Source organism: Perca fluviatilis, chromosome 12 (genome assembly GCF_010015445.1).
Source record: "Perca fluviatilis chromosome 12, GENO_Pfluv_1.0, whole genome shotgun sequence".
Classification (NCBI taxonomy): domain Eukaryota; kingdom Metazoa; phylum Chordata; class Actinopteri; order Perciformes; family Percidae; genus Perca; species Perca fluviatilis.
This window is the reverse complement of record NC_053123.1, coordinates 4,689,401-4,716,927: the sequence shown is the minus strand read 5'-3', so window position 1 is coordinate 4,716,927 and position 27,527 is coordinate 4,689,401. Positions and strand designations below refer to the sequence as shown.

General features: G+C 40.1%; 1 protein-coding gene across 1 annotated transcript; it reads right to left on the bottom strand.

Moving 5' to 3' along the window:
- Positions 1 to 314: 314 nt before the first annotated feature.
- Positions 315 to 27,114, bottom strand: LOC120569284 (ly6/PLAUR domain-containing protein 1-like). The gene is made up of 3 exons (XM_039817104.1): positions 26,792 to 27,114; positions 23,096 to 23,227; positions 315 to 1,741 (listed from the first exon to the last, which is right to left on the bottom strand). The coding sequence occupies exons 1-3, from the start codon at positions 27,009 to 27,011 to the stop codon at positions 1,500 to 1,502; spliced, it is 594 nt and encodes a 197-aa protein (XP_039673038.1). The 5' UTR covers positions 27,012 to 27,114; the 3' UTR covers positions 315 to 1,499.
- Positions 27,115 to 27,527: the final 413 nt, after the last annotated feature.

Genomic DNA, 27,527 nt, shown 5'->3' with positions numbered 1-27,527 from the left:
GTTCTTTCACAAATATGTGCTCATTCATGTGTAATTACTTCCACCAACTAATCAAAGTATTCTCATAAGCGTAGAATCTGCCATTCAGAATCATTCAGAATACATACGAGCGACTCGCTTGAATGACGGCCGCCATGTAGCGCCTCCATCTTTAAAATACATTAGCCAAAGAGGGACATAGAGGGACTTTTTCGCCCTTTTAAACTCAGTGGCACCGTGACGAATGCCAGGGGGAGATTACTCCCCAAGCAAGCGAAAAAGAGAATTAAAACGACAACGCGACAGGCAAAGGATCAAGACCAAAGTTAATATTGGAGTGGCTAGAACAGCTGCGTGTAAACAATGGAGATACTAAGAGCTAATTTGGGGTTCGGCCACCTTAGGAGTTGAAATGCGCTCGGAATGGGAAGGGCTAGAAAGTAATATTCAGTTGGTTGTCATATACAATTTCACCGCTAGATGGGAAAAATTCTTACCCAATGTAGCTTTAAGGTATGCAAACGGATGCCTTACCACACGACATATTCCCCAATCGAAAGGAACTAGCATATCTATCAAGGATTACTTCAGAGCTCTTTCTAAAAAGTTGGCTGAGTCCATAAGGAGTTAGGGTAGATGTCTAGATGCCTATCATCGTACCACTGCACTAGTGCTGCTCCACAACAATGCAAACTGCTCTAATTTCAACCGTTAGAGATGCAGTGCGTACGTGGTAAGTAGTTTGAAAAAAAGGTTTGTGTATTTCAACATGCTAGCTTTATGTACATTATGTGTGTGCAGACTGCAATGGTTGTTACAGTGGAGGAAAGTTTCAGGATAAAAACAGAACTTTTTATGGCCTCCACTGATAAGATGTATCTGTGTGGGGCTTAAGGGCTGTATGGGGCTTTAAAATAATCACTAGCATATGTTTTTCTTCATCCAATACCTTTTTTTCCCTAACTGCATTTTTCTTTCCAGAATCAAACAACAGTATCGTTGTCATACATATCATGCATTGTCTTTTTCCAGTTCGTCAATACAGCGAAATTGGCGATTGTTCCAGGGAACGTATTGATTTAGAATACATCATCATCATAAATCAGATATATATCCGTGAGAGCTTTTCCTAAGGCTCAGAAAATGAATGATGAATCTGAACTTACTATCTTTCTTGCCATATGTCATTTTTAACCTTGCAGTGTAAGTAAACAAAGACAGATGCGAATGAGCCACCTGCTGCCCAACAAAACAGCCAGAAGCTGTTCCATCCACGGCACTGTCCTCCACCTCACATTACCCAGCTGCCCTTGCAGCTGCACCATGATCATATTTGTGGCACGTGATGATAAAATGTCCCAGTTTGACCTTTGGAGGCAAGCTGCAACAAAAAGAGAACAAATACTGTACCACAGGCCTCAAAGAGCATACATTTCACAGTATGTTTTCTTCTCCGTCTCAGGTAATACAGTTCCAGTTTGTGTTGTCTCCACTCTCAATACACATCTTTACTCAGCGTGTCAGCACAGGATAAAGGACAGTAGGCCGAGGACGTAGAGCGAAAACACAAGGAGCTGGGACGTGGTCAGGGCAATGGCGGCTGACGGTTGGGGACGTTTCTTCTGCCGCGGTCCGTTACACAGCGGTGTGTTACAGCACGTGATGCAAACAGAGTTGAGCTTGCCGGTGCAGAACTGCTGGTAACCAGAAGAAGCGATAAGACAGGCTCCTGACGAGGCGCAGGACTTGCGGTAGTGTATCCCTGAAATAAAGACAGAAATACTAGATGCATTAGGCTTGTAATGAGAGGATTAATTAGTGTGTGTGTGTGTGTGTGTGTGTGTGTGTGTGTGTGTGTGTGTGTGTGTGTGTGTGTGTGTGTGTGTGTGTGTGAGAGATAGGAAACAAAGGCAGAAACAGTGAGATGGAGGCATGTAATTAAGGTTAAATAAAATGTATTCTGTCATCAAGGGGAACCCAACTTAAAAGGGAAACATCTCTGTATAATTGGGCTAATGCTCCTTTTGCGATGGTAACACTTAGCTTTCCTCTGTGCCTCTACAAGATTTGCTGTGACAATTATACAATTGTGTTGTGTATAATTAGGCCATGAATAAGGAAAAAGACAGCCCTTCTTGCTTTTTAACTGGTCCTCTCAGTGGGTGTGACTTCTCTTCTCACTGTGTTTATATGTATCCAGAGGAACTTTATAGATAACTCTTAGCCCAGTGGAGCCAGCAATGCTAACTAGCAGCCCAGTGATTTTCAGTAATTAGTTTTAGCATGGACTGTGAACCTCAGACTTCTGGATGGTGAAGAGAAGGTCACTTGAATTTGCCTTCAAAGACAGACCGAAGCAGAACTAAATAGTCTAGCCGAAATTGGCATTGGATGGTTACACATACAAGCCAGAGAAACTAAGGAATTGCAGGAAATCATGAGGTAGCTGTGTGAAAGAAGCAGGAGTCAATCAACCAGCAGCAGAACTGCTAACCTTAAATACCCAGGCATCAGCTGCACACGTAGCAGGGTTGAGGGTTTCTTTACCATTGAGCCATCAAAACATTGGATATGTAAGTGTTTCCATCTGCTATGTTATGTCTTGCACACAATATGTATTCAAAGGTGTAAATGAAAATGCATTATGCATCATATCCAGGTTGTTTGCAATTTAACAAGGACAATTGTTTTAAATGAGTAGTGTGCCACTAGCTGGAAAAGGTGGGGGAAATTCAGCAGTCTTTTGATCTGGACTACAGCTCCCACAAGGCACCTAAAAATGATTGCTGAAATTTAAGAAAACAAGCATTTTTCACAGCTGACACACAGACAGCACAGATATGACTAGAAAATGGCTTTTCCTGCAATCCTTCATATTCTGCACAGTGGAAAAACATTGAAGAAAACCTGTTTCCCATTCCAATACAAGCACTCCAAACTGCAACACTACATAGACAGTTCTTTTTGTTATTAATTTTTTATAAACCTATAAGAAGGTACATACACACACCTCAAGTTTCTAACACATTTTAAAGTCAAACCCCCTCCCCTCCACCCTCCAGCAGGTTGTTAATACAAACACAGACAGAGCATTCTTATCTCAACAAAAGATCTTTCAAATCAGATATCAACTTCTCCCATATCAAAATTGTATGCGGCTGAGCATCATTTATTCTTGCTGACGACAATTCTAGGTAAGAAATATCCCAAAACGACCGGAGCCAGTGAACCCTAGAGATATCATGAGATTTCCAACGCTGAACTACTATCTTCTTGGCTGCAGTTAAACCTGCTAGCCAAACTTTACGAGTTTTCTCTGGAAGACCAAGACGGGAATCATCATTTAAGAGATGCACCGCAGGATCCATTGGGAACTGGACACCTGTTAAATCGGCAATAACACCAATCACCTCCCTCCACAGACCAGATACCCCTGGGCATTCCCACATAACATGCATAAAGGAGCCAGTGGTTCCGTGGGGTCAGAATGAACAATATGGATCAGAGACCAGACCCATTTGGTGTCTTATTCTCGGTGTTAAATAGGCCCTATGGCAGAATTTCAAATGTATATATCTATGGTTTGGGTTTTTTGAGGCACCAGCTACATTACCCCAAATAACCTCCCAGTCTAAGTCCTGTCCCACTACTGATATATCTCTATCCCAGGCTTTCATTCCTGGTGTGGGCATATATTTCTGGGAATTTAATTTGTTATATAGGTATGACACCATCTGCTTGGGAGAGTTGTGTATCCAGCTCAAAATGGGATGGTCCTTTAACTTAGACCCCCAAGGAACCCCATAGGCTTTACAGGCTGATCTCATTCTGAAATAAAAGAAAAGGGAGTGCTTATCAACATCATATTGAGACACCAGCTCCTGGAAGTCAAGAATAGCGCTTTCCCCACTAATATCCTGAAGGGTATTAATTCCTTTCTCTTTCCAATGCTTGTTAGCAAACGGTTTCCCCCAGACAGAAGGTGACTATTATGCCATAACGGGGAAGCCTTGCACCATGTCTTTTTAAATTTTATGAATGTTTCTGCTGCTCTAAATATTTGTATCATATACGCCATGATCGGACCATAACGTAAAGCACATTTCTTGGTAGATATACCTACCAGAGCAAAATCTTTTAGCCGTATTGGTGCTATTAAGTCTTGTTCTATACTTTTCCAAGAAGAAATGTTATCCTCTTCCGTCCAGTTTCTTAGACCCTTTAAAATAAGCGCCCAGTGGTAAAGCTTAAAGTTAGGACACGCCAGTCCCCCGTTCCTCCCACTGACCTGGAAGGCTGACCACCTTAATTGCGGACGTTTACCATTCCATACATAATTTCGAAATAAGGTGTCCAATTTTTGCCAATATCCTGCAGGAGGTGCCAATGGGATCATTGAGCTTATAAAATTGATGCGAGGTAGAATATTCATTTTGAGGACTGCTATACGGGCTGGCACTGAACTCTGTAAAAATGTCCATCTATTAATGTCGTCCTCAGTTCTTTTAAGAATTGAGGAGTAATTTATTTTAGCCACAGACAATGGGGAGGTATTAACCCTAATACCCAGGTATAAAACCTCACTTGCAACATTAATCTGAGCCGGGAGAGTTAGTCTACTTTGATCCGTATTGATAAGCATAAGCGCCGATTTTGACAGATTAACTTTGTATCCTGAGAGATATCTGAAAGACTCTAGTGCATTTAGGACACATGGGAGAGTGTGCTCGACATTTGCCATATAAATTAATGTATCATCCGCATAGAGCGATATTGAATGGGACGTTGTGCCTACTGTGATTGGAGAGATTGTAGGAGAATTTCTAATCAGATGTACCATCGGTTCTATTGATAGCGTGAAAAGTAAAGGAGACAGAGGATCCCCCTGTCGTGTGCCCCGCCCAATTCCAAACAGCTCTGACATGCCACCCCCCATACAAATGCGGGCTGAAGGGTTAGCATACAGCGTTTGAATCATGTTAATAAATTTACTTCCAAACTTAAATTCTTTCATGACCCTCCAAAGATATGGCCATTCTAACCGGTCAAACGCCTTTTCGGCATCTAAGAATAATAGGCCGCAGTCCGGTGGGATTTTATGTGATGCACTCAATACGTGTAATAGCCGGCGAAGATTATCGGAGGCCAAACGTCCCTTCATAAAACCTGTCTGGTCTGGGCTAATTATTTTCCCTATAACTTTTTCAAGTCTACTGGTCAGAACTTTGGAGAATATCTTGAGATCAGCATTTATCAAAGATATTGGGCGGTGACTGGCACATTCTAAAGGGTCCTTACCAGGTTTAGGAATAACTGTAATCAAGGCCGTATTCAAATCCCTATGAAAACCCCCCTGTTCAACTGCGTAATTCAGCGTATCCAGCCATATTGGTCCAAGAATATCTTAGAATGCAAAGTAAATCTCAACTGGTATGCCGTCAACACCTGGCGTTTTGCCTTTATTTGTGGCTTTAACTGCTTTAAGTAACTCCTCCAATGTAATTGCGGAGTCTAAAGCATCTGTGTCTTCTGCTGACAATGTAGGGAGGTCCAATCCATTAAAAAAGTTAGAGAACTCTGTTTCGGAAGGGGTTGGGCCACCTGTATACAGGTGTTTAAAGAAATCTTTAAAAGTCTCATTGATTTCTTCCGTTGAGGACACAACACCCCATCTAGAACATCTAATCGCTGGTATAGCTCTTCTTGCCTCCTGCTGCTTTAGGGTTAGCGCCAACAAATGACTTGGCCTGCTGCCGTCTGCATAATATTTGTGTTTGGTTATATGGATCATATATTCCGCCCTACGTCTCAATAAGTCATTCAATTCTGCCTGTCTTGTTTTAAGCTGGTTGTCTTTTGTTGAGGTGTATTTTCTTTTCAGATCACCTTCCAAAATCTTAATGCCCTCTTCTAACTTGGAAATATTTTGCAATCTACTTTTATGCAGGTGAGATCCAAACCATATAGCATTATTCCGTATGAAACCCTTGATAGATGCCCAAATCACAGTCACATCTGAGACACTGTCCCTATTGAAATTTATAAATTCCTCTAACTTTGGTCTAAACATAGACAGTTCTGATAACCCATGGGTCAAATTGACTCTTAAGGTGTGGAAAAATATCATTACAGAATATAAATTAGAAGGAGATCTACTGTCTCTTAAATGGCGTGGATATGAATCAGACTTCACACCGAATAAAATGGACACCAGATTCAAAAAGTGGAGAGCTAATGGGGTAACCGCTCTATGCAATATTATGAATGGAAACATATTGTTTAGTTTTGAAAGGATTCAAGAAAAATATCTATTGGAGAAAGAGGATTTCTTTAGATATTTACAGTTATGGCATTATGTTGAAAAAAAGGTTAAAAATGTAACAGAGGAAAAGGAATCCGGGATAGATATTTCTGAGGAAGAATGGACGTTAATATGGAAGAACCAATGGAAATGTACCAGCTCAATGAGCTGGCAAGAGTTTAACTGGAAAAATAGTATAAGATCTTTTATTACACCATCTCAATCATCTCATCATAGCAATAACTTCCTGTTTGCTGGAGAAAGTGTGGATATCAAAGCGCAAATCACTACCATATCTTCTGGGACTGTCCCGACATTAACAACTTTTGGAAGGTGATACACAATGCATACCTGTCAAGTTTTGGATTTGAAAATAAGGGAAATTTTCCGGCGCCCACCGCAAGCAGTCCCACCACCCCAACCAAGCTCCAGTATCCCTTACATTTTAAGACAGGTGTACAAGAAAGCTAAAATCACCACTTGATGCAGAATGCTGAAAACATTTACAATTTATAACATTGCTTGTCTTTACATTTTATTTTCATTCCACACATTCTTTTCATTTCATATTGCTTTTCTTTTACAGTTTTTCTTTTCATTTCACATAACCTTTCTTTACTCTTTTAGTGAGTTATTGTATAAATTTGTTGCAGACTTTGCATTCTTTAAGATTGTTTTGGAAGGAGTGTATTTGTGGGCTGGGCCAGAGTGGTTTACAGAGTGGTTTACACAAGAGTAGAGCGCAAACAGTTCTGTTGTCTAACGTCCTCCTATTCTCTGGAACAATCTTTCTTACCATGCTAAACACCCTTTCTCAACTTGCATTGCTATGGGGAATGCAGAGTAAAGCCTTCATAAGTTTTGGCAGCGCACCGTCTCTGTCGAAGCGTCCATCATCCGTCTCTGTTTTTTTTTTTTTTTTCCTGCGTTGTCACTCATCATCTGACCTCACACACTAACCTCGCAACAACTGCCATCTACAGTACCTGTAGTAGGCTACTGCAGGTGGCAGTTATCGCGAGGCTAGTGACAGAGCTCAGATTGGGAATGTTTTTTTTTATTTTACTCCGCTCGGACCCGGGGTATTATTTTTTAATAACGCAGGTTAAAATACGGGAGATTTACGGGAAAATACTAATACGGGAGGACGGCGGGAAAGAAGGGTAAAATACGGGACTTTCCCGGCCAAAACGGGATACTTGACAGGTATGACACAATGCTTTACAGGTCATATTCCGTGAGGACATTTCTTTGGACTTTAAGACTCTATATCTTGGAAATATACCTCAAAGTTGGCTGAAAGGGAACAAACACTTGATAAATGCAATGCTGGTGGCCAGTAAAAAGGCTATTACCAGAAAATGGCTACTACCAGAGTGTCCAACAATCACTTCATGGAGAGATATTGTAACAGAAATCTACAGAATGGAGTGGATTACAGCTCATGTTAACCAAAAAATAGAAACATTTCTTGAACACTGGCAGAAGTGGTACGACTATGTCTCAGATGAATGGCCTGAATGTATTTCTTCATTATATTGAAAGTGATGTCTCCCTGTTTTATTTATATTTTTGTTATTATGGTGTTATTTTTGCTGATTCATTTGTTGGTAATCTGTTTGTTTATCTCATCTATTAACCTCTATACTTGAGTAAGCAAAAGAATAAGTATATGGTTTGTCACAGAATCTGAAAAATTGGAATATGTGTACGTGAGATTCTGAACACTAATAAAATACAAATAAAAAAATAAATAAAAATGGCTTTTCCTGCAGAAAATGCTTGTGAATGTTGAAAAGCTAAATTGCTAAAGCTAAACTGGATTGCTGGCATAATTGTGTAAGAAGAAGGTGAAGTATTGAGAATAGTTGGAAAAGTGGGAATGGTTTTAATTAGTATGAATTTCATTGAAATGTTGAATAATACCAATAATGTATTAAACAGAAGTGGAATATTTTAGTTTTAAAAAGAAAGAGAAGAAAAATCATAGTATAGCATGCCAAAAAGTCATAGTATAGTATGTCAGAAAAGTGATAAAAGCCATATTAAAACATGTCAAAAAAAGTCATTTAAATGTTGTAGTATGTCGAAGAAATGATAAAAGACATAGCATAGTATGTCGAAAAAAAGCCATTAAAAAGTCATAGTATGGTATGTCAACAAAAGTGATAAAGTCATGCTATAGTATGTCAAAAAAAAGCTATAGTATAGCATGTCAGAAAAAGAGATAACAAAGTCATACTATAGTATGTCGAAGAAAGCCATTAAAAAGTCAAAGTGTAGTATGTCGAACAAAGTCATAGTATAGTATGTTAAAAAAAGTGATTAAAAAGGTCATAGTATAACATGTCGAAAAAAGAGATAAAAAGTCAAAGTGTAGTATGTCGAAAAAACATCATGAAGAGACCAGCTAGGAGTGGGCATCAAACCTGTGTCCAAGTCTGCAGTGACCACTAGCTGGTTGCCTCTTTGCAGCAGAGTGAACCACTGAGCCAGTGTGACACAAAAGAATTCCCATTGAAAACGGTAATAGCATAGTATGTTGAAAAAAGCCTTTTTTAAAAGTCATAATATGGTATGTCGTAAAAAGTCAAAGTATAGTATGTGGAAAAAAGTGATAAAGTCATAGTGTAGAATGTCAAAATAAGACATTAAAAAGTCATAGTATAGTATGTCGATCAAAGTCATAGTATTGTTTGTCGAAAAAAGTGATTCAAAATTCATAGTATAGTATGTCGTAAAAAAACGTCATGAAAAGGGCCAGCTTGGAGTGGGTATTGGACCTGTGTCCAAGTCTGCAGTGACTACTAGCTGGTTGCCTATTTGCAGCAGTGTGAACCACTGAGCCAGTGTGCGACAGAAGATTTCAAGTCGAAAACTGTAATAGCATTAAATGTCTATAAAAAACCATTACAAAGTCATAGAATAGTGTGTCGAAAAAAGTCAAATTATATTATGTCGAAAACACATGTCACATGTAATTCCCAGCAGTGCTCCACCTCACAGCAGAGATCTAATCAGCCAGAACCAAATGTGTAAAGTTGGAATTAAGGCTTTGAATTATAGAATGTCAAGTTTTTTCCACAATGACTTCAGACCTTCAAAAGCAGGTACAGAAGTGGTCAGGCTGGAATAATTTATCATCTGCATGCAACTGAACTACAATGCACATACTGTGTAAGCACATGACAGATATATATATATATATATATATATATATATATATATATATATATATATATATATTTGCCTAAACACAGCCACAGAGGGCAGGCCATTTTAATACCAGATGACAACATGCAACATGAGATATCCTAAACTTTGATACTAATCTAAAAGTTTGTTGCACACAGAAGCAGACTTCTTGGCCTGAACAGTGGGAGCTACACCACAACATCCGGTTTATCCCACAGCAATGCTCATTCCTAACGTTGTGCAGTTTTTAGTAATTAGCTTTTATGTCTGAAAATAGAAAAGTGTGGCCTCAGGTGTTCATTATCTGGACTGAGAATGGCTCCCCGTAGTTACTGCTGGCTAGAGTCATTTGCATTCGCAGTTTGTTTTCAAGTAACTTATTTTATATATTATTCTTCATTTAGAGTTATTCAGCAACTCCCTATTCATTAATGATCGGTTAGTTTCTAATTTGATACCTACACGTTCAATTGTGGACCTTAAGTATAATCATCTATTGTGCACCCATCCGTGCCCACAAAGACATCCAAAACCTTTTCTGAGTTATTTTGATATCTCTCTATCTCTATCCTATTTACAGGAAATCTGTGCAAAAAAATAAGTCTATTTCGAGTCATTTCCAGTGACCGGATTCAATTTTTAAAGCTCCTTTGAAAAGCATCCCTCTCAGAAAAGTTGACTTATCTCCACCAGCAATAATCCCCATCACAATGAGCTTTAGTTAGGGAATTAAAGAGACCCTCAGCTGTGACCATTCCAGTTGGCAGAATATAATATATATATAATTTATTCTGCACTATAAAGCATTGATTTACTTGAAAAGCTTGTTGGAACAAGATGTTGATTAGTGGAGGGAGACGGTAACATTTGGCTGACATTTTATTTCAAAGAAATTCACATGAACTTCCAATAACGCTTGTAATGCATCCCTCCTTTCTCCACCCGAGTGCAACAAATAACAGGCATGGTAACACCAGAAGTACTGCATGCTCATTTAAATTGTGCATCTTCCCATGTCTTACATACTGCAAATATCAGTGGAGGTCCCAGAAGGTGTTGAGTAATCCAATGGAAACGGTGTAAAATGTTGCAGAGCTCTGGAAGGAAATGGCCCTTCTTCTCACAAAGCCTGGAGAATAACACCTGACTCACACTGTGTTTAACATTGAAACATAACTAAACTCAGGCGTGTTGTATCCAGTGTGTGAGTTAGAAATAATTATACATGCCTTTGTTTCTTACTGTAATTTCACTTTTTACTTGCCTCAGTAAATCATCTGTAGATCGTTTACAATTGCTCCAGAATGGGAGGTCATGTTCATATTTCTCCTATCCTGGCCTCTTTTTTCACCGCCTACTGGTTAAATTCAGGATCCAGTTCAAGATTCTTGTGATCCCATACAGAGCCATAAATGGTCAGGCACCGGCTTTATCATTAGTGATGTGCTGCACCCATAGACTGTTAATATTAAAGCAACACTATGTAACTTTTAGCCCTACAGGTTGTCTCATTGGAACTACAAGTCGCGCGAGTTGTAGTAGGGGGAGACTCCTTAAAGCTGCATTCTATCTGAATTCCAGCAGGGGGAGACTCGTGCGGTTGCAAAAAGAGGTCTGTTTCTGTAGAAGTCTATGAGAAAGTGACCCACTTCTCACTTGATTTATTACCTCAGTAAACATTTTCATAATGAGTTTATGGTCTCAATCGCTAGTTTGAAGTCTTCTGCAACACAGAATGATGTTAATTTTTTTGATTTATGGTCTCGTTGATTTTAAAATCGACAATAAAGCAGGGAGTATTTTGGGGCATGGCTATGATGTGATTGACAGTCCTGTCTTATATGTAATATAACTATGGGACAAAGATATATTTAAAACCTAGCGAAGCTAAATCTTACCTCAAATTATGTAAGCTAGCTTTCAGCAGCAGTTGCATCCAGATTGCCGGTGAAAGGGTGTAGCGTAACGTAACGTAGAGTGTAAGCAGCGTTGCCAACTCTCAGCTAACGTCACAGTCAGATAGCACCCAACAGTCTGTGGCTCCTCCCTCTCTCCTCCCTCTCTCCTCCCTCTCTCCTCCCTCTCGTCTAAAATCGTCACATCCGCAACCAGGATGGCTGCACCCCTAACGGCAAACTCGACGACTCATAACAGATCTCCACAAACCAACGGGTGACGTCACACATGCTCTGTCCATTCATATTAACAGTCAATGGCTGCACCCTTATGTTGTCAGCAGATCTTTGAGGTCCTCAGATCAGGGCTTACTGGCTGTTCCTCATTCTAAGCTGAAAACCAAAAGTGACAGAGCTTTTAAAACCATCGCTCCTAGACTGTGAAACGCTTTACCACATGTTTTAAGAGTGGCTGCATCTGTTGACATCTTTAAAAAGCAGCTAAAGATGCATCTTTTCAGTCGGGCGTTCATTTAGCCACATTGACTGTATTACTTTGTATTTATGCTTTTGTGTTTTACTAAGATTTATTGTGCTTTTAATGATTATTGATTTGTATTTATTTTGCCTAGGAAGCACTTTGTGACTGTCGGTGATAGGTGCTATATAAATAAACCTACTTACTAACTTTATATCTCTAATTTTAGCGGTGGCGCTAGCTCTTAAAGGATCACACGTCCGAGAATCTCTGTCGTTTCCGGCTCAAACCTTCAAATGTCCGTTGATATTATGAAGACGACTCAAAAAGAAACCTGTGGTACAAAGTAAGACAACCCTGTGGGCATGACAAATGTCTGTATAATCTGTTGGTTTTTATCTCAAGCAGTAATTGGAAAACTGCGAGAGCCGGTAACACGGGCAGTCAGTGGAAAATGAGGTGCCGTATAAGTAGTATAAGTCACTGAAAGAGAATACAGATTTGATGGCTTTTCTCACCTCAAACAATCACTTACCATATGATCATATTAAGTCATCTTTTTATACTTTTCATAGTTTTTTTGTAATTGTATTTCAAGTTTCATCTTTTTTCAGACTTTTACATTGCTGTGTATTGTGAAGAATGTTAAATCACAACCACATCACCAACTCTCTCTTCAGCTCTTTAACTTAAAGACACTTCATCTGCTTTCAGTTCTTACACTTCGAATGACATTTCAACGGCTTTCAGCCTCGACAAGTCCACTGACACAATTTTTGCTTTTCAACTGACAGCTCAGGCACTTAGACATTTTGACAGTTGTCACAGCTTTTATCTCTTTCAACGACAGTTCAACTGCTTTCGGTGCTTATATACAAAGTCACACCTCAACTGCAGACGGAGCATGAAAATATAATGCCTTCAGCGATTACACTTGAAGTGATTTTAACTGAACCCTTTTTAGTGCTTCAGTTTCTGACACTTGAGCTGCTTGAAGTGCTCCAATCTAAACCAGAGGACAATAGACAATAGGAAGAGTATTGGTACATAGGGTTGGGTACCAAAATCCGGTTCCACTATGGAACTTTCTCTGTAGTCTACCGTTGGCTAACTACCGTAAATGTGGTCTACTTTTAAAATGCCATATTTTCCCTCTGGGCTCACCAAAATGGACGTAAAAGCATATTAACCGTTCACTGCACGTGATCGCTAGTAAACAGATTACACTTTTTCAGTTTTTCAAGAATCGCTTTAGGAATCAGAATCGTTTTAAAAGTACCGGTTCGGCATCGAAATCGTAAAAATTCAAACGATACCCAACCCTACACACCAACAATATTTGTATTATTATTTTAAGACATTCTAACCTGTTTACAGTGTTTGCATCTGCAATTTTCAGCATTAGTGAGCACAGTTTATTTTCTTTCAAAATGTAAGGTGTGTACATGTATAAATTACATTTCCATAGTTAGGTTTTTTCGCCATTTCTGCCAAGATTAAATACGTTGGCAGTCCCGTTCTGTGTCCTGAGTTCCACAGAAACAATTGAATCGCCTGTGTTTGAGTTCCATGGCTGTGCAGGTGCTTTTAACAGCTTTCCTATACTGATAGTGTTGTAAATACATAATAAAAATTATAATTTTTGCTCTGAATAAGGAAAATCTCTTTTTTTTTTATTGAAAATGTAATTCAAACGTAAAAGAAAACTTGGTAATGTTTTTCCCTGTGTTTGTTAACGTACTTAACTAATACCACATACGTAAGCTCGAAAACAAAAACTATTAATACTTAACTACTTTAACCCAAACCATAATCTTTTCCTAAATCTAGTAGTTTGGTTGCCTAAACAGGTTCTGTGCTCCAGGGGCTGATGCAGGGGCACTGATCGCTCGTGTTGCTGGAGATTCCTAGGATAAAGCACGAAAAATTGTGCATAACTTCTCGTAAGATATCATACAAACCGTTACATGAGGAAAACGTTGAATATTATCAGTGTTTCCTCTATGTTGATTTGACCGTGGGGGCAAAAAACACAAATAAACGCCCTCGCTCACGTTTGTATTTGGGGTGCATTATTTATATGCTGAAGTAGTTACACTGCATTAAGATAATGTAATAGTAACAGTTGGTTTATTGTTATTTGCTACAGAATGCTTAGCCTCTATGTCAAGATCAAAGTTGGCCTATATAGTAACTCAAAAAATACTGTTCAATCACAACAGAAAATTCCCCTCATTATGTGTGTGAATAGAGTGAATAAATATATTTGTTTGTGTTGCGGTGAAGTGTCAGTTCCGTTTCATGGTGGGGGGTGTTTGGACCTGCCCCCACTGCTAAAAAAAATGCTCAGGCCGGTTGCGCGCTGCCTGCGTGGCTCGAGCCGCGCCGAAATCGCGTGCCTGCTAGAAATAGAACCGACGCCTATTTGTCACGCTACACAAAAGCGAGGTTGGAAGCGTTTCCAGGCAAAATATGATAGGAAAAGATGTTTATATGTCATTTAGACACAAATACATATTAATAAATGACATGTTGATGTTTGAAAGTCTCTAGGTTTTGATATAAATGCAGATATAAATGTAATAAAAAAAAAATTCTAATATTGCACCTGTCAATACAGAACGAAATATTCTGTAGTCTATTTTGCCGTCAATACTGCCGACGTTATCTTTGCTGTAATCAAATCAGAATATATTTATGTTTAACATGGGATTTAATTTTATCAATGGGAAACATCCATGTGTCCAGACAAGGCTAGCAGCAGCAGCGCCGCGTCAGACACGTTTCTGGTGTGGAAAGACATAGAAAAATCCATGCAGCTGACACGCAACAGAAACGCCACGCTCACGCCACGCAGCCAGTGTGTAACCGGTCTAAAGGAAACACTGATTATCATTGGCTGCTTCCCTAGGTGTATGTAACAATATAATTTTCAGTGACTACTTTCTACTCAAGAACTCCTCCAAACGGTGTCCACTACAGATAACAATGTACCGCCAGAGTGAAATATTACTTTTTGCAGCACATCCACAAATGGAGTGCAGCTGCCCAGGCAGATAAATGTGTCAAGATAGTGCAGCACTTTGAACACAATGCTAAAGCTGTGAGAAGGAGCGCCTGTTATTGAACCACTCTACGGCAAAACTCCAGCGGAGCTCCTTCCAATACAGCAGCACAACATATTTATTTCGGTTGTTGGTTTTTCTGACATCCTTATTAATGGAAAAGTTGAAGAGACAAAGTATATTACTATCTGTTATCTATTAGTCCCAACTGTAAAACATCCAAATTATTCATAATGTTGTTAATGGTCTAATATTTGATTTTGATGACGCTGACATTATGCATTGCCAGGAGAAGTGTTCTAACTGAAATTCAGGACAAATACACAAAAACATCCCTCTGGTATATGGTGATTATATTACATATGTATTAATTATGAGCATGGACAATAAATGCTGTGACTTGCCGCATTTGTTGAGATAATATCACCAAAATGAATCTCAGTCAGCACAACAGGAAAACACTCACTTTATAACATCTGAAGCGCTTAGGGGGGATTTCATTTAATGTGTGCATGGGACTTTGAAGATTCAGCACTTCATTCTAAGTTATGCTGTTAATTTATGGGGAGAAGGGTGAGATCTCTTATCAACTTTGGAGCGCTGAGAGAACTTTAGTCTAATGAGAATCAGCATGGTCGGCTGCACAGGGAAGAGGGTGCAGTCAAATATGTCCCATAGTCTGGAGAACCTTTGATTGCTCTTCTAAATGAGATTTTAACCAAATAACAATAACAATCTCTGACACTGGTTGGACGTCTGTGGTTTTGAGAGAAGGCACAGAATAGTGTCAAGACAGGCTTTTGGTTCCTAATAGTTATATAAGTTAATGCCATAAATGGCAGTAGAAAACTTCAATTTTCAACACAGGTTTTTTTTGGATGTTGCTATTAAATAAAACAGTGACTGGGCTGCCCTTGACTCAAAGACAAAATCTCTTTCTTGGATGGAGTGGTGCATCACCTAAAGTATGTTAGACTGTCTATCAGTCTGCTCTGTGGACTTTATTATCCTTCTAAATCAAACTTGACTATCTTGAAACTTGAAATCAGATGGCAGTTGTTATATGAGCCAACATAAAGATGTCATTCAGATAAATGGTCAGTTGGGATAATAAAATTGATATCAGGTATTTTTGGTGATAAAAGCCTGATTTACATCAAGAATTAAAAGTCCTAGGCACTTGGGAATGCCTTTACTTGTAATTTCTTGTATTACCTTTATGTAACCAGGATGTTCTCTCTCTCTCTAAAGCTCTTTTTCAAGGCAGTTCTAGCCAAAACTGCAGCACAATTATGTTACACCAACCCAATCAGGGGAAACAGAGGAAAACCTAAAAGGCATTGAATCATGTACGTGATTAAAATACATCTGGCTCTTTGTTCTCTCAAAGGTCAGCGCTGTCAAGACAGTTTGATATTGGGCAATGGTGACAAAACTCTTTGTAAAGTTAACCCCAGTTTCACAGTCACCTCTCCGTGTCGTCACACATACCTAAACCCCGCCGTAGCTGCCAGTAGCTCCTCACGGGACACTGATTGGTATAGACCAGGGTGGTTCCGCCTCGCATAGGTGATTAAACACTCTTTTCTTTCTTTAAAGCTATTGTATGTAATTTCTGTCTGTTCTAAGTAATGACAACAAAACTGTCGGCGCATCCACACGCAGTTGCTAGTAGCCAAGGAGGACACGGAGGATCAAAAAAACATGATGGACTCTTCAGAAGAGTGAACATAGTCATACTGAGAAATCCAGAGAGAGTTTTGTGGAGCTGAAAGTCTTAATTAGCTTTGTATCAACTCATTTGGCAATGGCTTGAATGTAACGGACATTCATTAATGTCAAAAAGTTACGCACTAAAGCTTTAAACCAATCACAACCGTCCTGGGTGGCTCTAAGCCCCGATAGCCGAGATAGCGAGAGTGGAGGGACATCCGGCGCTTGAGAGACTCTATCACAGCAATATACATTCGTGAGCCAGACTACTTGAAGTCTGACCAGATGGATGTTTGTGTGATCTTGTGATCCCGCGATTTTAGCGAGATCTCATGATGTTGCGAGAATCCAGCTGCCGTGCAAGGTAACCTTTATTCAAGACGTGTCTGACTAACTCCACTGGGTGCTTATACTACACTGTGCTTTGAGCTAGATGCTAACATCAGCGTACTTACATGATCACAATGACAGTGCTAACATGCTGATGTTTAGCAGGTATAATGTTTACCATTTTCACCATTTTAGTGTAGCGTGTTAGCATGCTAACATAAAATAATTAGCACTAAAAGTAGGCCACAGCTGAGGCTGATGGGAGTGTCATTAGTTTTATTGGTAGTTGGTCATGAACCAAAGTACTGAACATATAAAATATTGGCCTGATGATGACCCTAGAGGAAAATTTAAGGGATCACAAAAGTCATTAAAATTCATCCTGAGGGGAACATGAATGTGTGTACCACATTTCTACGAAACAACAACATCCAACAACAATCATACATTTCATGCCAATGCCTTAAAATCGTGAGCTTAGAATTATAAGGTTCTATCTCCGTTTAGGGTAGTTCTGAGATATTGAGCATCAAAGTTTTTACATCCCAGCTGGCAAAACTGTTATGTAGTATAATCTACTATTAATAACTAACTAACAAAATATTTGTTTTACAAAAATAACACCACACAGGCATTAATAAACACCTAATGGATCAGATTATGTCAAAAAATCAATTTCAACCAAAAGTGGAGATAGAACCTTATAATTCTAAGCTCACGAAATAGTTGGTCTGGACCAAAGTGGTGGACCGACAGACCAACAGACCTGCAGACATTGCCATCTCTAGAACAATGCCGCTAGCATGGCTAGAAAGGCTGTCATTAAACTTTGTCTGACCACAAGTGGTCGAAGTCCTGACGTCACTGCTATGATGTGATGGTGAGGATACTGTGACGTCACTGCTGAGTGTGGTTTCGGGTGCAACAGACTAAAAAAACTTTCACAAGACGTTCATGAAGGAAAGCGTTTCAGCTCTGAAGTAATCGCACACTTTAGTAAAGAAACCTATGATGTTTGAAAAAACCGTGAGCATACATAGCAAACACTCCAGAAACACTCGTTTACATTTTTACAGCCCTCCAAATCACACAATCAGACAAACGTCCGCAGCCATGCCCAGTCCCTCTATTTAACCAAATGAATGTAAACTACTGTGACTAACTACATTTTCATTTCCTTTTTTCCCGATAAAATAAATTAAGTTTTGCAAATTGCAAAAGCTAATTTAGATAAGGCATGAAATCAGGAGGAGACAAGTGCAGTCGCCGCTCGTCTCCATCCTGCTTGCTACTCAGTTGTTTCTTCGGCTGTTTAACATGAAGAGCAGTGTGACACTAGCTGGGACAAAGTCGCCGGTTGCTATTTGATCATCGGAAACCGGTCTTGTCACTGTGCATCTGAGGAGTGATACTGTCTCATGCCGCCTGAGGCTATGAGCACACTTGACGACGCCAACCCAGCTGGATTTCCAGAATCACATGATTTTCATTACGAAACCTCATCACCTCTCACTGTAGGAAGGCTGGAACGCCCCTCCTGACTTCATCTTAGACGTCCTGATCATCTAAATACTTGATATTCTCATGAAAGCCATCGAACGATTTGGTTTTCCTTCTTGATTTCAGACATTGAACCAGTGCCCTCAAACAGCCCAGATGCCCCAACAACCTATTTAGAGATGAGATGCAGAAGTTCCAGGTGGTGAAATCACTTCACTTTCTGTAGTTAACTACCTTAAGAGAAGACTTCATAACAAAACCCTATATAATTAGATGCCATTGATCATCTTTCATCACCATGCTGCTCTGACACATCAACCACTATTGTTTGACTTTCAGAGCAATCCGCTGGGAATCATTACGCTTATTTGCCCTGCCCTGTGTACATTTTCACTGAGAAGACAAACCATGGGGGGGTTCCTTTTAAAGAACTGTCGACTCTATAATGCAGTGTGCCTGCATCCGTTGCCGTTTTCGCCATTCAAATTTGAAAATAGTACTTCAACAGAAAGTTCCACATCAGCTGCAGCCATCTTGGTTGTTTTCGAAAATGCCTCATCTGCGCTTCTCTTTACCAAGCTAGGTTTATGCTCGCCAAAAATGACATCATCAAGTATTTTGCATAAAGCACAAAGGCATTGCAAATTATCATTGTTTGAAACCCGCCCCATATTAAATAAACTGTTGTGATTGGCCTGGCCAGGGCCTGGTTGCCTGGAAACTTGTCTGAAAAGGGGAGGGACCAGGTGTACTGTACCAGAACAAATAAAACATAAGCTCGCTGATTCATCTGGTTCCCAGCTAGTCGGTAACTTTGTCTGTCTGCTGTTTGGTGCTGAGCAGGTAGTGTATAGTGGGTTTATTATAGCTTTTTCCCCTAAAAACAGCTGCCTGCTGAGGCTGGAAATGAGGTTGAGGAGAGCTTAAAGCTGAAAAAGTGAATTTTGGAGTGAAATATGTTCAAACTCTCTGTGGTGCTGGAACCACACTGTTATGGGGGTAATAATTATCTGTGGGCTCGTCAAAACAAGTGACCCTTTTTACATTACACACTGTCATTTGATCTATTGTTGACATTGAAATATTGATTAGTGCAACTTTAAAATATAGTAACTTTGTGGCACAAATAATTGATCAATTCTAACTCTAATCCCATGATTTTTTGTGTTTGTGTGTGTTATGACATAAATTTAGTCACCAAAGTGCCTCTGAGAAAAAAAAGGGTGGCCAATTTTATATCCCTCATCACAGTACATCTTACTCCCCCTTTAAAAAAGGGCATTTAAATGAAAGGTGGCCTGCTGGCGCGTGGCAATCATCTGTCCTTTAAAGACAGTGAGAGGAATAGTCCTAAGCAAGGTAAAAGCACCCTTTTTTATCATTTCTCAAGATAGTAATCAGTGGGGAATGGTGATGATAGTATCAGAAGATGGGATAGGAAGCCATGCTTGTCTCATGCTGTCCAGCTGAAAAATAGCCATCATCTGATTGCAGGTTGTTTGTGCGTCTCTCTCTTCATGGTGGATTGACAGAGGATTTTCACCTTGAAGTTCTGCCAGCCGGCCTCTTTCTCAGCTGGAGAGCTCGGTTGTAAGGGCAGTTGGTTTGTATAATGCCTTCCAGATACAGGCAGTCTAATCTTTGACAGAAAATAGCCCAATCACAGGGCAAGTACCCTTAGGAAGACTCAAACAGCCTCACTGATTTATATTCTTATACTTAAGCACATTGCACAGAGGTGGCAGTGCAATTGTGAATGTATCTATTGCATTTCAAATAGCGTTAAGGTGTGTTCAGTTGTATTTCTAAGCCCTCCTCTTCATACAGAGTTGCAATAATGATAACACTGGGAGATAAAGGCAGGGACGAACAAGAGCATTCATGCAGAAATTTTCCTTTTAAAGAACTGTCGACTCTATAATGCAGTGTGCCTGCCCTTTGGATTGGGAACCACATTATCCAAAGACAGGAGCTTATTGCTTTTGCTCATCAGCACCTGTGGACAGAGAAGGGAAAATGACCCCCAGTTTTCGCTGGGTGTGAAAATGATGTAGATCTAGGACCTGGTTTTGGAAATATATTCCAACCTGCTTGCACAGAGGTTATTTGTCTTTACTGAGTAAGTTAACTAATGTGCACAAAACAAACTATTTTTCACTGTGAGTGAATGAATGTAAAAGACTGCTGCAGAACTGAGGGGATATAATTAACTTCCCACAGCTAGACTGGATAGATGTTCATAGCTTCACATGTTTAACATTGTCCTTTGCTAATAAAGGTAGAAGACACTGACGAACAAGCCAAAGCTAATAGATGGAAGTATTCTACTATCTGATCAGTGGGTTGCGCTTGTCTTTCCGTATTGTTTAGACTGTATTGACTGATACTGGACTTTTGAGTGTTTGGTGTTTTAAGCCCCCAACCAGGCAGCATGGCAATGATTATGTTTAGGGTTAAGGTAAGGGTTAGCTGCCTGGAAGGCTTAAAACACCATCGAGCTGATTTTTTAGGCCAATACCGATATCCATATTTATGACTTTTAAAGGTCCCATATTACGCTAATTTTCAGGTTCATACTTGCATTTTGTGTTTCTACTAGAACATGTTGACATGCTTTGATGTTCAAAAAACACTTTCTCATATCGTCTGTTTAAATATATTCAGACAGACAGCATGAGAAAGTGTTTTTTTCTTCTGAAAACAGCTATCTGCTGCTGCTGATGACATGCAAAGTCAATGCAAAGACGGGAATAGACGTGAATTTGCGTTGGACGAAATAAACAATGCGAATGGCAAGATGCGAAGGCGCACAATTCGCGCCGTTCTCGAATCCGCGTGAGTTTAAATATTTTAACTCGAGCGATCAAACTTGCGCGAGTAACACGACGCAAAACGAATTACGTGGTCTGTGTGAACACAACATAAGTGTACAGTTACTTAAATCACAGAATTCACTATATATGGGTGCCCATATATAGAGGTGACACTGTTTCTAAATTACATCAAACCCATTTTGGACATTACTGTATTGCAATTTCTTTAGTTGCTTATTGGCCGACATATACACTGATGCCCATATATCTGCATAATGCTTTTAAAGCTGGACTCTACTATAAGATTAGCAGGATTTGAGGTTTCTGGAAAGGCCTGAACACACACAGGGACAAGGACATACAGCAGCTGCCACCGCATGCACAGCATGAGCTGATAGATTTTCTCCTCAGATGGAAATGGAATAGTTTGCATCCATGACTTGTATTTCAAATACTGACCTGCAGCTAACCCTTTCATCCTATAATGATACTTATAGAGCGCTGAAGGGCCTGTTCCCGCTGACCTGAGATCAGTTTGATTTCTGCTCTCAGCAGAGAGCCTGGCTTCCTAAAGCTTTCCTTCCTTGTGCTGGCTTTGTGTTGAAGGGATACTTCAAACACGCCGGGAATACAAAGAGTTTCCTTCCAAAACATCCTTTTTTTGAGAAACATGACAATATTTCCATAAGAGCTGCAAAGAACAATCGATTAATCGATAAGTTGTCATGAAAAGAATTTAAACAATTCCAGCTTCTTAAATGTGAATATTTTAATCTCTCTAAAGTCTGACATTTTTAAATATCTCCAAGTGAGGAACTTAATTTCTTCTATGCAAAAGCAATCAGTCGGGATTCCTTCACTCTCGTCCTAAAAAGAAATTATGACAAACAATTGCAATGAGAGGGGATTGATTTCATCAATATACTGCATAACTGGCTTGCACGTGGCTCTAAAGAAACATTGATAGTTAGGCTGGAGACATGGAGTGCGGACTTAAAAGAGGACATTTCAGAAAACGACGGCTTTGGGAAACACTGATCCACATTTTTCACCATTTTCTGACATTTTATAGACCAAACAACTAATCCAATCATCAAGAAAATGACCGACAGTTTCATTGAATATGAAAATAATTGCTAGTTGCAGCCCTAATTTCCATCGATTCAGAATAAATATACTTTTTCTGAGCTCTACAAAGCACAGTGCATCCGTGGCCGGGTTGGATCAGTGGTAGAGCAGGCGCACATGTACTGAGAGGGTTTATTCCTCGACGCAGAGGTCTAGGGTTCCAGTCCGACCTGTGACGATTTCCTGCATGTCTTCCCCCCCCCTCTCTCTCCCCTTTCTCACCTAGCTGTCCTGTCAAAAATGAAAGGCCCAAAAAAAGAATCTTAAATAAAATGTTAAAAAAAGCGCAGTGCACCCCAGAGGCTGTGGCTGCACAACAGACAAACTAATCCTGCTCAGGAACAACCAGAGAGAGCAACACTCAATAGCTACATACACACACACACACACACACACACACACACACACACATCAGTCCTATCGCTTCACTTTTAAGGTATGTTAATTAATGCCAAAAAATAAACCAACACTACTCTTCACATTATGAATCGAGTTCCTTGATTCAAGGTTGAAATCCCAGATCCATATCACCACCCAAATCGAATCTGCTTTTCTTGGATTGAGGCCAATCCATCCGGATTCTACTGGAGTCTGTTCTGCTCTGAGATATACGGACGGGAAAAAAATCAGCAGAGATGGAAACACATTTATGACAGCAGAGAGGAGGAAACAAGCTTGGAACAAGAGACGTGGCTTACCATCATCCTTGACCAGAACCTCCTTCTGGCACATGTCCTGCACGTTCACCGTGCAGTTAACGATGAACTCTGGCGTGGAGCAGTCGTGTGTCATCTCCTCACACTGGTAGCACTGGATCTGCAGAGCCAGCCCTGCAACACACACACACACACACACACGCGCCACACACACACACACACACACACACACACACACACACACACACACACACACACACACACACACACACACACACACACACACACCCACACACACACACACACACACACACACACACACACACACACACACACACACACACACACGCACACACACACACAGTCAACTTATCCAGTAGTTCCCAAAGTGGCCCTAGGGGTTCTTGAGGGAGTTCCAGAGGGTCCACAGCAAAAAGGGGAATTATTTAGTCACTAAAATTTCATCCATAAGTAACAAAATGACAGAATGTATGTCTATTTTGGTCATGGGTTTCATCCCCCTTCTGGAATTAAACATCTAAAAGCAAACATCCTTTCAGATGGGGGACCCTGGGATGAAATCTTATGAAATGGTGGGGGCCCGTGGTCTAATTTGTGTCAGTTTAGGGCAGCGTTTCTTACAGGTTTTTTTTCAATTGCTAACGAGCGTTTACCTATACTTAGGATACTTTTTTAAAACTCTTAACACAGCAACCCACCTACCTCACACAACTAGCCTAATTGTGCATTTTCTGCTCAAAACCACATTTTGTTCATGAAATACCAACTCTACATTTCAAAATGCAAAAAAAACCCTGTTCTCTTCATAGACTAACTCTATCAAAACACGACAAACCTGACTCAAAATCAAATCATCTGGTCGAAACACTAGCACGTCTCCCCCCCCAAGAGGAACAGATAGTCAATCATAGCACAACTTTCTAAATACTAACCGTTGATGACATTACAAAAACGGCATTGCTTTTCATGGTTCAGTTCTACCTGCATACATTAGACAATGTGAAATCCATTGCTTTTTGTAATTCAGTTTCCTTTTACTTTACTGTAAACCACCCTATATTCTTGGCTTGAGGGTCAAATGTTTGCATTTTCGGCAACAAACTATGTAAAAAGTGAATGAGTCATCTATACTTTATAGAATGTACAGTAGTAAAGTGACAGACTTTCCGAAGTAAAAGCTTTACTGTATTAGCAACAGGAAATTGAAGTCAGTGATCAACATATAATCCAACCTTTTGATTCAAAATTTGTAAAAAGTCTAATACAACTGTGGCCAGGTTGGCTCAGTGTGTAGAGCAGGCGCACATATACTTAGAGGTTTATTCCTTGATACAGAGGTCCAGGGTTCAAATCCAACCTGTGACAATTTCCTGCATGTCTTCTCTCTCCCTCCCCTTTCTCACCTAGCTGTCCTGTCAAAATAAAGGCAGAAAAAGCCCAAAAATTATCTTAAAAGCACAGAAGGGAAAGAAACTGAAAAAGAAGATCTAATCTAAAGGTTTCAGAGCTACTGGTTTAGGGGGCCCTGATGTAACTTATCAATTAAATATTACTCTTTTAATGATATCTCTTTGGGCAGGTTATATGGCCTCCACCATCACATTGCTTGTTTTTTTCCTTTACACACTCCATTTATTTCCTCTTGTATCATGAATAAAGAATCATTGAGTTTCATCTCTAAGTGAAGTTCACTTCCAGTTTGGGGAATATTCTGACTTTGGGTTTCTTGCACTCCGACCATCTCAAATTGATGTGACAGACATGCTCAATTATTTAGCTGCATTTGAGTTGCTGGCGCTACATTTATTTTAGCAGCATATTGTTGCAACATTTCAGCACGTCTCGCTCTGATGGTTGATATTTGATTTTATTTAGAGTGAACTCACTTCATTCAGTGTCCTTCAAAACACTCATTTATTCTGAATAGTAAACAGTTTTCCATGTACCAATAGGAATTCCCTTAAGACCCAATACACTGACCGCCCAGTTAAACCCATTGTTATTGCTAAATTACAGCATGCACAGTATACTGTATACAGCAGTCATCATTTGTGTTCCTATTAAGGACCAGGTCCAAGCAGCTTTCACATATTTCATATCTGATAATAGTCCAGCTTTAATAAGAGGGACTTCGACGCCCATATCAAGGCTCATACATCAGAAGTGACAACGATTGCTGTATAATGTAGTTGCAGATTTAAACATGCTGCTGGCATTGAGAAGGACAATAGGATGTGAATTTATGCACAAAATGATCAAACTTCATATTTTACCTTTGGTCATCGTCAGTAAAACTATGCCTTCCAATGCACACTAACCCATTTAACCGGCAAGGATATACACCCAATGTATAGATCTGCTTTATAGATATATAAACTTTATTTCAGACCCAGGGGGATCCATATCACAATTAAAAAACAACAACAACAAAAAAAACACACAGGGTAAAACATAAGACTACAAAGATACAAGGCCTTCCACAATGTTCACTGTCTAACATACAGACATGTTGACCAATGGTTCCACAGTCTGGAAGAAAATCTGACAGTACTGCGTAAAAAAATAAAGTGTTGGGCAGAGAGGAAGGTGGCAAAAAAAAGGTAAAATGGCATAAGAAGTTCATCAGAAACAATTGGTTTTGTATAAACAGGCAGAAACTGGGACATCTGTTAGCCAAAACAGCGATGAAGTCATTTTCTGACTCAGACCCCCTACACATAAATCTATACATCAGGTTAGGTAAAACAGCAGAGCAGGTAGGTAGCCCGACACTGGCAAACATATGGCTCGCACTGGAGCTTCATGGAGCTCTGAGCAGCAGCCCCATGCTGTCATTAGAAGCCACTAGGAGCTCTCTAATGCTGCCTTGCTTGTAATGACACCACAGGTAGGCAGTATACAAAGGTGTACAATACGCTCTAAAGAGTGAGATCTTCACAGGTACGGAGCACATGCTGAACTTAGGACCCAGCATCGACTTAGAAGTGGAAGTTAAAGAATAAGCACCTCGGAACTGTACTCATGTGGGCCTAAATGTACTTAGTTGCATTCCACTAAAAATATTTACCATCTTACTTTATACGTCCACTCCAACACATTCCAGAATGAAATATTCGAATTTTTACTCCACCGCTTTTAGTTGTAAATGGAGTTATTTTAACATCAGCAGCACTGGCCGAGACTAAATCCATCAATTTCTAAATCCATCGTTTCTCTGATTACTGCGGAACATTTACAGGAGAAGAAGAGGTGACATTCAGGGAGACATTTCACTGTTTAAAGTGCAGTCAGACTGCTTTCTACATCGTTGGTCTGCAGTTACATTAAACTTCACCTGGATCGTCCCAGATGCCACAGCGAGCTTGAGACTACAATCTCTCATTGGTGTCAATGGTGAATGTGTGGCAACCGATACTTTTATATCTATTCAAGGTTTTCCCTCATCATAAAGACGTAGAATAGCCCATAAAATGATAAAAATCTGAAAAATGCTCAACTTTAAAGAGAAGACAACGTCGGATCAGCGCGGACCTCTCCAAGCTGCGCGCGCTCCTTCTCCAATAATAATAATAATAATAATAATAATAATAATAATAATAATAATAATAATAATAATAATAATAGACGGGTTTGGGAGTTTTTGTGTCAAAAAGTGTGCCTGAAAAGTCGCGTTTAATCCCGTGCAAGTGTTGAGACAGAGACGCGGTGTGTCCATACCTGAGCTGGAGAAAAACAGGAGCAGAGTAGAGACGGTGAAGAGCCGCATGGTCCGCTGACTGAGACCGGGAGAAGAACCATGAGAGGCGGGGGTTAGCCGGGTCTGAGGCCGAGGCGCAGGCACACAGCGGCGGCTGGCAGCCTGGGAGCAGCAGGACCACGAGAGGCGGAGGTTCGCCGGGTCTGAGGCGCAGACGCACAGCGGCGGGCAGCCTGGCATGGTGAGCCTCACACCTCCTGCGACGCTTCACCTCTCTTATCCGCCGCGCGCACACGCGCACGTGCACGACTGTATGTGTACCGCGTCATCTAAAAACAGTCACTGTTTTGACAGCGATGCTGAGGAAACTCCGATGTGCGTTATTGTTGTCAGTGTCGATGGCAATTTTATTTATACAGCACCTTTCATTACAAGTAAACCCACACACACACACGCACACACGCACACACGCACACACACACACACACACACACACACACACACACACACACACACACACACACACACACACACACACACACACACACAGGTTTTGAGTTTGCTTTTGAATGTGGACACAGTTGTGATGGACCTCAGGTCATCAGGCAGCTTGTTCCAGAGAGCGGGGCCATTATATATTATTATTATACACAGTATTACTATGGGCAGCACTATATAGTATGATGTTATTATTACTATGGGCACTTATACTTTATATTATGTCATGTTGCATCCCATTAGATTTGCTGCTGCTGC